This window comes from Plasmodium gaboni, chromosome 9 (assembly GCF_001602025.1).
Source record: "Plasmodium gaboni strain SY75 chromosome 9, whole genome shotgun sequence".
Classification (NCBI taxonomy): Eukaryota; Apicomplexa; class Aconoidasida; order Haemosporida; family Plasmodiidae; genus Plasmodium; species Plasmodium gaboni.
Window position 1 is genome coordinate 1,109,394 of NC_031489.1, and position 12,617 is coordinate 1,122,010.

The following is a 12,617-nucleotide window of genomic DNA, read 5'->3' on the forward strand; positions in this document are numbered from 1 at the left end:
AAAAAAAAAAAAAAAAAAAAAAAAAAAAAAAAAAAAAAAAAATAATATAAAAAAAATAATAAAAATTATATTAATATAATTTTAGATTTAATTTTTTTTTTTTTTTTTTTTTTTTTTTTTTTTTTTTATTTTTTTTTTTTTAAAAAAAACCTGATATACTTGACATATTTCACAATAAGGTAGTGGTATATTATATTGATATAACTTATTACGATATAAATAAAAAATGTGATTATTCTTGTTGTTTTCTTTTGTTTTTATATTTTTATAAAATATAATATCATGCTTATTTATTTTATTTAATTTTATATTGGAATAATTTAAAATATTATTTATGTTTCTTAAGCATAAAGGTTTGTAATAGGAAACTTTTTTTTTATAAAATAAAAAAATATTATTTTTTGTTATATTTATTTTGAACATATTAAGTTTTTTAATATTTTTTATATCTTCTATATCGTTCATATCTTTTATATTTCTATCTACATTTTGTGTGTCTATATCTTTGTCCTCATTTAATGAACACTTTATATCTTTTTCATTCAAAAAAAAAAAATTACAACTGTTATAAAGCTGATCATTTCTTTTATATTTATAATATTTATAATATTTATATTTTCTTTTCACTTTATTAGGTTTTTCCTTTTGTTTGTCAGTTCTCATAATATAATCTTGATCAATGTAAGAGTCTTGGTTATATATTTTTTTTTTTCTCATACATTTTTCTGTTATTATTGTATTTTTCTTTTTATGGTGTAAAATTGTTAAGCTTAGAAGCTCGTCAGTGGAACATTCTTAAACAATCAAAAAATTAAATAAAAATAAAAATAAAAATAAATAAATATATATATATATATATATATATATATATATATATATATATACATATACATATATATAATATATAATATATATAATATATTTATTGCATTACAAAATATAATAAAATAATTTATTCTTTTTATTTTACCAGATGTTGTTGATGAAAAAAAACTACAAGACGTTCCACTATCGTTCGTTGAGAAATATGATAACTCATTGTATGTGTCATATGTTAATTTATTATTATTATTATGATAATCTTTTGTATCATTATATTTTTTTTCTTTAATCATATTTTTCGATTGTATGGCATTATCCTTCTCTATGTAGTTTGTTGGGCACGTGGTAACATATCCTCTTAAAAAATTAAAATATAAATATATATATAAATATATATATATGTGCATACATAATATATATATTATATATATTATATATATTATATATATTATTTTTATTTTTTTTTTTATTTTTTTTATTTTTATTTTATTTTTTATTTTTTTTTTTTGTACGGGTTACGATATGACACTATGATATACAGGAGGAAGGAACACAGATAAACAAAAAGAAAAAACGAAAAACTCGAAAAAACAAAAGGAAATATATTTTTCAAATGAATACATGTAAAAAGAAGTGAAATTTTGAGGAAGAATACCACATATGGCAATATATTTATCATTATTTCAACAGCGAAAGAAATAATATATATATATATAAATACATATATATATTTATATTTATATTTATATATATATTCACTTGGGATAATAATCCATAATAAAAAAAATATTAAATATATAAAAACCTTTTGTTACGGATTTATCATATTATCATTTTATTATATTTATTTTACTATATATTGAATGTCTATTTTTTTAAAAAGTACTATTAAATTCAAAGCGTGAATAATTTTTTACGCTTTAAAGGTATAAATAAATAAATAAATAAATATATAAATATATAAATATATAAATATTTATTTATATATATACAAATATTGCATAAACATATATTATAAACATGTTGCATATATGTATAACACATAAAAAAAAATAAAATAAATAATAAATAAATAAATAAAATATATAAAATATATATATATTTTTATTTATTTACTTGAAAAAAAAATTAGGATGCCTTTTTAAAAAAATTCTGTTCTAATTTTTCCACTCCATTTTTGACTGGTTCACTTTCTTCAAATTCAATGCTTTTAGATTTTTTCTCATTCTTTGTTATAATAAATCTAAAAAAAAAAAAAAAAAAAGAAACACATATATATATATATATATATATATATAATATACATATGATTACATTTTACAAACTTTATGGCTACATGAGAAGATATTTACATATCCATATGCTCTCATAATGTTTGCAACTTTGTGTGTACATTTATTTTTTTTTTATTTTTTTTTTGGATTACCTTAAGATGGAATCCTGTAATTTTAACTTGTTAGATATTTCTTCAATCATAGAAGGATATATTTCAAAAGAGAAAAGAATATAATATGCTTCTGTTAATTTTTTAATTGGTCTTACTAATTTTCTCTTCCCAAGATATACGACTTTAAAGTTTTGAGCTTCTATTAATTTCAACTCATATATATATTCAGCTATTTTTTTTTTTATATCACTAATAAGATAGTTACAAGAAAATAATAAATCTATATTATAAGAACTTTTTGCTGATTGAACATTTTTATATATATTTAATTCTTTTTTTTCTTTTTTTCTTTTAAATCTTTTTATTAATAATTTATATATATATTCATTCAATGATCCATATATTTCATTTTTATTTGTTCCATTCTTATTTTTATTAATATACTTTTTGGAATCTTCTAAAACATTAAAGAAACTTTTATCAGACTTCTTATACCCTCTTACATTTTTAAAAAATAAAAAAAAACTTTTATATCTTCTTGGTCTTATAACACCTTCCTTCATATCAACCACCCTAATAATCTTGTGACATTTTGATCTTTTAAAAAATATCGAAACATAAAAAAAGAAAAATAAAAAAATTATGTATTTAAAAAAAACACACATAAGAAGAAGAAAAAAAAAAAAAAAAAAAAAAAAAAAAAAAAAAAAAAAAAAAAAAAAAAAAAAAAAAAAAAAAAAAAAAAAAAAAAAAAAATTGAACTAGGAATATAAGAAGATAAAAGGAAAACAAAGCGGGTGGGGTGGGGTTTTATATATATGTCATTTTGGGCCACAATAAATGTTATCAATAATTTAATTTTTTTTTAAAAATACCAAAATGTTTTTTTTTTTTTAAAAAAATATATATTATTATAATTTAAAAGGATATTATTTATTTAAGTTTTAAAAGAGGCATCATTAAACAAAAAAAAAAAAAATAAAATAAAAAAAAATAAAAAAAAAAAAAAATAATAAAAAAAAATAAATAATTATATATGTATAATATATATATATATAATATTTATTTATATTAATAGTGTATGTATAAAAAATTAAATATATATAATAAAACAAAAGGGGGATTGCCTTATATTTTATTCCAGTATTATTAAGAAAAAAAAAAAAAAAAAAAAAAAAAAAAAAATGAGAAAATATATATATATTTATATATTTATTTATATTTATTTATTTTATCCAGTATGTGTACCCCATAATTCATACGTATAAGAATCACATGCTTTTATTTTTTTTTTTATCTAATAAATTATATATTAACACCTTATTTTTGAGGTTGATATTTTTTAAATAACAACACAAGGAGTTAATTACTCTCATCATATGTTCATTAGAATAATGAGTATCATAATTTTTATTGGGATCATTATTTGTATTATTCATTGTTATTTTTTTATTTTGTTTTATTAAAATATTGTAGAAAATTAAAATATATTTATCAATATAAGGAACATTATATTTTATTTTACTGTAGCTTGTTATTAAACTTGCCCAATCATATACATGTAACATATGATTATATTTGTCATGTTTTATAAAAGTAAGATAACTGAGATCATATAACATATAGTGCTTTTTCATTTTATACTTTGATAAAAGGAATAAAATATTTAAAATAGATTTTATAAAATTTTTGTCCTTATATATTTGATAATAATATATATTTGTTTTTCCTTCTTTATTTTTTTCTCCTTTCATAAGAATATTTAAAAGAATTTTATTTATCTCTTTTTCATTGATCGCATATTTTATATGATCATTATTTTGTATTTCTATCGATTTATTTTGTTCATTATATAATATGTTTATCTTGTAATTTAAACAAGAAAATAAGTTTTTCAACTCTTTTATATAAAATGATATGTCCATATGATGGTGTTTTAAAAAATTACTTCTTTTTAATATATCTTCTTTTTTGTTCTTCTCTTTTTTTTTTATTTTTTCCTTGGATGTATGACATAACAAATAATGTTCATCTAATAATATAAACTTATCTATATAATAACACGAATAAATGTAAAAAAAAACATAACTTAATATATTCAAGTTTTTTTTTTTTAAAAAATTGTATAATTCAAAATAACATTTTAATATTATATATATTTCATTCATATTATATTGTATAAGGTTCCTTTCGATATGAGTCATAATATTTCCAGCTATTTCTGTATTTTTATATTTCATCTTATAAAAAAAATATACTACTGCTGTTATGTCTTTATTATTTAATTTCGAAAGATATAATTGAGTATATTCTGAAACTAAACTTATAAACCTTTCATCGTAATATTCTAATTGTATATATGAATTACAAATGTTGTACACATGCCTTTTATTTACAATTATATTTTTCAGACGATCATTTAATAAACGCATATCAAATGGTTTCGACTGTGTGTAGTTATTATGTGGTTGTTTATTATTCATATATAATTTGTCATTATATAATTTGTCAATATATAATTTGTCATTATATAAGTTATTATCACAAATAGGATCCACAATTGACACATTTTCATCATCCCATTCATCAGAATACATATAAAATGAATTACTCTTCATCCTATTTATTATCTCTTCATTTATCAAAACAGCCAATTTTAATTCTTTCATTTTATTTCCCTTTTGCCTGAACAAGTCAGAAAAAAAAGACAAAAGAAAAGTTAAATTGTTGGTACATAAAAACGTTTTGTAATATTTTAATAAGAACTCAAAGAATTGATAGTACACAGACATCATATCATTAATATGATTAGATTTATCATTTTGATCTTTTAAATAAAGTAATGATTTGCAATAAGAAATATGATAATAAATTATTTTATTAAAATGATAAAACATATCATCATTTTGACGTAAAAAAGTTGTAGATAAAAAATTTACAAATTTTATAATTATCATCATGTTGTATTGAAAAAGTACAAAATTTTTTTTTCCAGATGTATCTTTTAATAATTTATCAAACTGGGAAATATAAATTTTTAGCATTAACAAATGTGTATTTGAATATAATGAATAAGTTATATCTGAATATATTTTATTAAAACAATATAATATTTCTTTTTTCTGTAAAAATAAAAAATTATTCTTTTTATTTAAATAATTTTCTATATTATTATAATTTGTAAAATTTAAATTTTTTTCTAAATTATCTTCTATTTTTACTTTTTCCTTTACTTTATCTTTTAAACATTTCCATTTTATACACCTTTTTAAATATGATAAAGGATAATTACACACATATATATGTGAATATATATAAACAATTTTCTTATCTATAAGACTCATTAAATGGTCTCCTCCAATTGGATCTTTCCATTTCTTATATCTCTCAAAAAAAGCATTATTATAATACTTTTTCAAAAAATAAACAATACTTACAAAATTGGAAATATCCATAAATATAGAATTATAAAAAACTTCCAGTTCATTTATATTTATTTCTTTTGTTTCTTCATCCTTGTTGATTTGTATCTCCACATTTGAGAGATTTCCAAGGAAGCATGAATCATAAGGTGTGTAATTATGTATATGGGGATTTTCTTCTACATCATGAAAGGATTTCACCCAACAATTTTTTAATTTATCATTATTTAACTGAACATTTTTTAATTCATCATTTTTTACCTGACAAATTTTTAATTTATCATTTTTTACCTGAACATTTTTTAATTTATCATTTTTTACCTGACAATTTTTTAATTCATCGCTTTTCACCTGAACATTTTTTATTTTATCATTTTTCACCTGAACAATTTTTAATTTATCATTTTTCACCTCAACATTTTTTATTTTATCATTTTTCACCTGAACATTTTTTATTTTATCACTTTTCACCTGAACATTTTTTAATTCATCACTTTTCACCTGAACATTTGTTTCTCTTTTCATGTTCCCATTTTTCCAATTTATTATAAAAAAGGTAGAATGAAAAATATAATTGAACAAATGGAGACATAATAGTTGTATAATATGAATTCCCCATATTTCTATTTTATCAATGTGTTTATTTATGACAGTCACAAGTTCTACTATAGTATTACTACATAATGGATATGCATTATTAAATAAATGGTTTGTATTATTTATATTTTGTTTGTTGTCTCTTTTATGATTTAAATAATATTGATTTGTTTTTATAATATTAGTAATTATTGTTTGAAAAATATATTTGGTTCTTTGTTTTTGTTCTTTATAATTTAACAAGCATAATGAGTGAAATAGGTATATATCATTTTTAATATTTCTTTTATTACATTGTGTTTCTTTGAGTAAACATTTAAAATATATGTGAAAAAAAGAGTTAAAATACAATTTACTGTAATAAAGAAATTTTTTTATAAGGTGGTAATTATGATATGGGTCTATTAAAATTTTTTCTTTTTTTTGTTTTACATAATAATAATGATTATATAAGGTTTGATTTTTATGGTATATGTTATGTTTATGATTTATATTAATATTTATGAATTGGTTCGTTTTTTTATTCTTTAATTTTATAAAATTTTCATCTTTATTATAATAAAAGTATACTGAATCATAAATATTGTCATTTGAAATATTTCTTGTTAAATAATAATTTTCTAAAAGGTTTATATATATTCCATATTTTGAAATGACATATACAATATCTTCCTCGTTTATTTTAATATTACATTTTTTCTTTGTATGAGTGATGAAGTGAAACAGTTGTTTAATTTTTTTTTCATCTTTTCGTTTAAAAGCATTTTCTACAATACTGGTTAAAAAAATTTTCATCATACAAACTTTTCCATATCATTTTGTAAACATAAAAAAAAAAAAAATAAATAAAAATAATATATTTATATATCTACAAAAATTTATAAATATATATATATATATATATATATATATATATATGTGATGTATTTATTTTTAAAACTTATAATATTTTACATTCTATGTAATAGCCTTCGATGAGTACATTTTTATTTTTTATTTTATTTTATTTTATTTTTTTTGGTAATTATTAAGATGTTAAAATATATGATATATATGATATATATATATATATACATATATTTTATATTTTGAACTTAAATTTATTAATGGATGTTTTATATTTATAAAAGAAAAAAGAAACGGTAAAAAAAGTCAAAAGGTTTATATTTTATTTTATTATTTTTTTTTTTAACATTAATATGAAGCGATGTTATATAATATATATATAATATGGTTGTTTATAAATTTTTTTTTTTATTAAGTATAAAAAAATATATATGTATTATTTATGTATGTGTTTATTAGAAAAAAAAAAATAAAAATATGCATAATTATATTATATACACATATATATATATATATATATATATGTTGGTATTAGAAAAAAAAAGAAAATATACATAATTATATTATATATATTATATATATTATATATATTATATGTATTATATATATTATATGTATTATATACATTTATGTAATATATATTGTTTAAAATTTATATGTGTCCTGTAAAAAGTTGATTTTTTTTTTTTTTTTTTTTTAATTATTAAATAGTTGAAGAATTGTATTAAAAGCATTATTGTGACATATTTGCATAAAGTGTTGGTTATATAAATTTTGTTTGAGTTCATCATTGATATTTATATTTTTTAGTACCTGAAAAGGGGAAAAAAAAAAAAACATATATATAAATATATATATATATATAAATATATATATATATATTTATATGTGGAGACAAAAATGCACACATTTTAAAATATTTACTTGTTTATATTTTTTGACTTACCATCTCGTTAACATTTTCATTATTTATCATTTGTAACTTGACATATGTAACCTCAAAATTTTGATCCATTTCATCTTTTTCAACATCTAAATGTTGTATCTTACTTTTTTTTAAAACTAATTCATTACTGGTTATATTTTTGTTTAAAGAATTTAAAATGTCTACAACAAAGGGCTCGTTTCTGATTTTGTCATGATTTATTAGTTTGGTTAGTGCGAGGAATATGATAATTTTCTCGTTCACGTTTATTAGTTTGTCAAGAATGGGTAGGTAAAGGCTCTTGAGGACATTAAAAATGAGTCCTAAAAAAAAAATAAAAAAATAAAAAAATAAAATAAAATATAATATAATATAATATAATATAATATAATATAATATAATACATATATATATATATATATATATATATTCATATATATATATTCATATATATATTCATATATATATATTCATTTATGTGGCATAAGTTTTACCTTGCTGAATTGTGTCAATTGTTGCTACAAAAAGCGAAACGTCCGACTTTAATATAAATACCGACAAAGAATGAACGACTTTAATTTTAATAATATCATTTTTATAATGTTGTAAGAAAGTGAATAGTAAGACGAATAAAGGTTTTAAGAAAGATTCATATGAATTTAAAGGTAGGTATGTAAATATACTAAGAATAATTTGAAAAGAGTCTGTATATAATTTTTTATTTGATAAACAATAATGATAAATATTAAATAATTGTTGCATATTTGTTTTGATAATATCATTAAAGATATTATATTTTTTAAAATAACTTTTTAGAACACATATAATTCCATTTACATTTCCAATAGTACTTTTCCATAATTCTATTTCATATAAATGATTTAAAATTTTGATATGAATTTTTTGTATATTATTTGTATTATCAACAATAATAGATAAGATTTGAAATACATATGGAATAAAATCATGTATATAGATTTGTAGTATTTGTGAGAATGTTGTAATAATAACATCTTCAATTTGTTGTATATGTTGTTGTATTTGTGATTTATATATTAATGATATAATAACTGTTAATAATTCAAATAAATAATGATTAAACAAAGGATTATGTGAATCATTTATTATTAATTTGATAATTTGATCTATAATTAATAATATCATAACATAAAAATCTGATATTTTATATGTAAATATAAGAAATATTCTTAATATTGTTATTAATATATATTCATTTAATATTTTATTATATACATTATATTTTAATAAAAATAATAATCTTTTCAATATATATTGTATCAAATTACTATCTAATAATATTTTATAAATATTCTCATTTAATGTTTGATTTAATATTCTATTTATACATAAGCATGCATAATTATGTATCATTATTTTTTCATTATATAATAAGAAATGTAAAAATATAAATATATCTAAAACATTATTTGTATTACAAATATTTCTATTATTTAATAGATATTTTAATATAGATAATAAATAAATACTATTTGGTGTATTAAACATATCATCATCTCTTAACCACACACACATATTACTATTCATATTGTTATTATTATTATTATTATTATTATTATTATTACTATTTAGGTTGTTATTCATTTGGTGGGTCTCAAAATTATAATTGTCAATATTATAACACAATATATCCATATTATTATATTTCATCTTTATTGTTATAAGAAACTGATTCATTAAATCTTTTATCATATGTTCATAAAAATTCTGTGCTAAATTAGAATGATTTAAACAAGTTATTAATTGAACCTTATATTCAACATTACAAGCTTCATAACATGGATCATTCTTATTAATACACATATTATTTATATTTGATATGTTTAATAAATTCTCAGATGTTTTATTATTCATATGAACACCATCAGATGTCAACATTAATAATGTATCTTTTGTTAATATTTTAAATTCAAGAATTGGAAAACATAAGTCAAAATAATTATTGCATAATGTCTTTAAAAAATATATAGATGTTGAACGTATTGAAAATGAATTTATATTATTTAGATCATGTCTAAAATATTCTAGATCTGCTTCTAATATTTCATCGATATCTATACTTTTTAAACGTATATGATCTAATACACGTTCTATTACCTTTTCAACAAATACTTTATCTTTATATGGATTCAAATCATTATTTTCTAAGGTCATATGATGAATTAATTTTATACTAGATGATAAACAATTATAGTTGTGACATATTAATATTTTATCTTTTTCTTTATATAATAGTTGTATTAATGAACATATTAATTTGATTACATACATTTTGGATTCGTCCTGATAATTTTCAGATAATATTTTTATAACATCTATAATCATTATTTTGCACTTTAATAAATTCTGATTAAAATTTTCTTTGCATTTTAATATGTCACTTAAGGTGACACTAAAACTATTCATGTTATTCATGTTATTCATGTTATTCATGTTATTCATATTATTCATACTATTCATGTTATTGTGAGTTCCATGGGGGGTGACACCATCACCTATCATAACTTTTTTCATGACATTCAAATGGTTATAATAATTATTCAAAACATTTTCATCATATAATAAGAAATTATAAAAAATATTAAAAAAGATATCAAAATTATCCTCATAATATTCTGGCAAGTCTATCATATTAATATTGTAGAATATTTTTAAAAATACATGCATATTCATTAATATATGATTCATATTATAAAAACAAATATTTAGTTCTTTATTTATCATATCATTATTAGATGTATTAAAATTATTTGTTGAGGTATTTAATTTTAAATTAATATAATTAGTATATTCATTTAATTTGTTATATAAATATATAAAATATAATGTAATTGGATATTCAATATGTGTTAATATAATTTTTAAATCATATTTCGATACATAATCATTATTTTTATATTTCTTTAAAATTTTTCTTATAATTTTTAAAGCTATATACTTTTTTTTAAAACGATTAGAATCCATATTAGAAAAGATATTCATCATAACGTTATTATGAAATAATGTGTTTGTATCAATAGATTTTATATTATTATTATAGTCATTGCTTATGGTTCCCTTGCCTCGAAAATCGAAATTGAAGGTTAATCCTTGAATATCACTACAAAAATTATTATTACTATTATTATTATTGTTAGTATTATTATTGTGAATATTATTATTGTTAGTATTATTATTATTATTATTATTATTGTTGTTGTTCATGGTGGAGGCACTTCCTTGTGATATATTATATAAAAGAAGATCATTCAACATAAATAAATTATACTTATCATCAGATTTATATATTCTCTTAGTATTATTAATATAATTAATTATATCATCATTCAAAGAATTGTTTCTATTAATTATAATATTTTTGATAGTATCTAGATTTTGCATTATCTTATTATATTCTAGAAAAAAATTATGGTTATTAATATTTTCTATGATTGTTTTATTTTGTATATATAACATAACACATTCGATAATTTTAAAAGAATCTGCATTTTTTTTTTTTTCTTCATTATTAAATATTTGTACTAGATCCATATAATTATAATCATTAATATATACAATGATAATATAAAATAATAAATAATCATAATCATCACATATATTAAATTTAAATAAATTAAATAAAATCTCAAAAAAATATTTCTGTAAACTTTTTATATCTTCATTATTTATATCTAATAATATATGTAAACATATATGTTTTATAAAAATACACACATCATTACTTAATTCCATATTTTCTAAATTACTATGAACACTCTTCTTTATAAAATTCTTTATACTAATCAACATACTAATCTTAACATTCTTATTTAATGTATTATCATAAACAGTCTTCTTCTCATTATTATTTTCATTATATGGATACATAATTAATTTCAACATAATCTTTATATATTCTTCTTTGTTATTATCATTATATAAATTATTTATCTTCTCCTCACTATATTTTACGTCTTCAAAATTTGAGGATACACTCTGTGTGAATATGCTAATCATATCATTCTCAAGTTGGCTCTCCATATTAGTCGATCAAAAAAAATAAAGAAAAAAAAAAATAAAAAATAATAAAACAATAAAATAATAAAACAATAAAATTATAAAACAATAAAATTATAAAATGTATATAATACTGTCGAAAGGATAAACGAGTAATTTTGTTATATATATTATATATTATATATTATGTTTTTATATATTATGTTTTTATATATTATGTTTTTATATATTATGTTTTTATATATTATGTATTTATATATTATGTTTTTATATATATTTGCTTATTTTTTTAGTTCATATAAACATAAGTCATATGTATGTTTTCTTTTTTTTTTTTTATATATATATTAACATTTATGATCATGAGATATTTATTTATTTCGTTTCATAAAATTATTTATATATAATATGTTTATTTTTTTGATATAAAAATATATAAACATGTATAATGTTATTATATATAAAGAAATTATTTAAAAAATAAAATAATAAATAATATTATTATATTATATTATATTATATTATATATATTAAAAAAAAAATTACGTGTATTTATTTTTATATTATTATACATATTAAATAA

General features: G+C 17.4%; 4 protein-coding genes across 4 annotated transcripts in view; all 4 read right to left on the reverse strand.

The window, feature by feature from the left end:
* The window catches only part of PGSY75_0932500 (putative palmitoyltransferase), a gene marked incomplete at both ends in the record, with an annotated part of 2,774 nt that extends 1,273 nt beyond the window's left edge, over nucleotides 1-1,501 (reverse strand). The window contains 3 exons of the mRNA XM_018785729.1: nucleotides 151-794; nucleotides 971-1,179; nucleotides 1,335-1,501. Of these exons, the coding sequence (XP_018642071.1) occupies nucleotides 151-794; nucleotides 971-1,179; nucleotides 1,335-1,501 (1,020 nt within the window). Of the gene's footprint in view, nucleotides 795-970; nucleotides 1,180-1,334 lie in introns of the transcript that reaches the window.
* A 449-nt stretch (nucleotides 1,502-1,950) lies between these two features.
* Nucleotides 1,951-2,874, reverse strand: PGSY75_0932600 (putative apicoplast ribosomal protein S6; the record flags this gene model as incomplete). The annotated part of the gene is made up of 2 exons (XM_018785731.1): nucleotides 1,951-2,065; nucleotides 2,249-2,874. The coding sequence occupies 2 exons, from the start codon at nucleotides 2,872-2,874 to the stop codon at nucleotides 1,951-1,953; spliced, it is 741 nt and encodes a 246-aa protein (XP_018642072.1).
* Nucleotides 2,875-3,480: 606 nt separating this feature from the next.
* Nucleotides 3,481-7,023, reverse strand: PGSY75_0932700 (hypothetical protein; the record flags this gene model as incomplete). Its single annotated transcript, XM_018785732.1, has 1 exon — nucleotides 3,481-7,023. The coding sequence occupies one exon, from the start codon at nucleotides 7,021-7,023 to the stop codon at nucleotides 3,481-3,483; it is 3,543 nt and encodes a 1,180-aa protein (XP_018642073.1).
* A 747-nt stretch (nucleotides 7,024-7,770) lies between these two features.
* Nucleotides 7,771-12,058, reverse strand: PGSY75_0932800 (hypothetical protein; the record flags this gene model as incomplete). The annotated part of the gene is made up of 3 exons (XM_018785733.1): nucleotides 7,771-7,887; nucleotides 8,021-8,322; nucleotides 8,494-12,058. 3 exons carry the CDS (start codon nucleotides 12,056-12,058, stop codon nucleotides 7,771-7,773), a joined length of 3,984 nt encoding a protein of 1,327 aa, XP_018642074.1.
* Between the last annotated feature and the right edge of the window lie 559 nt (nucleotides 12,059-12,617).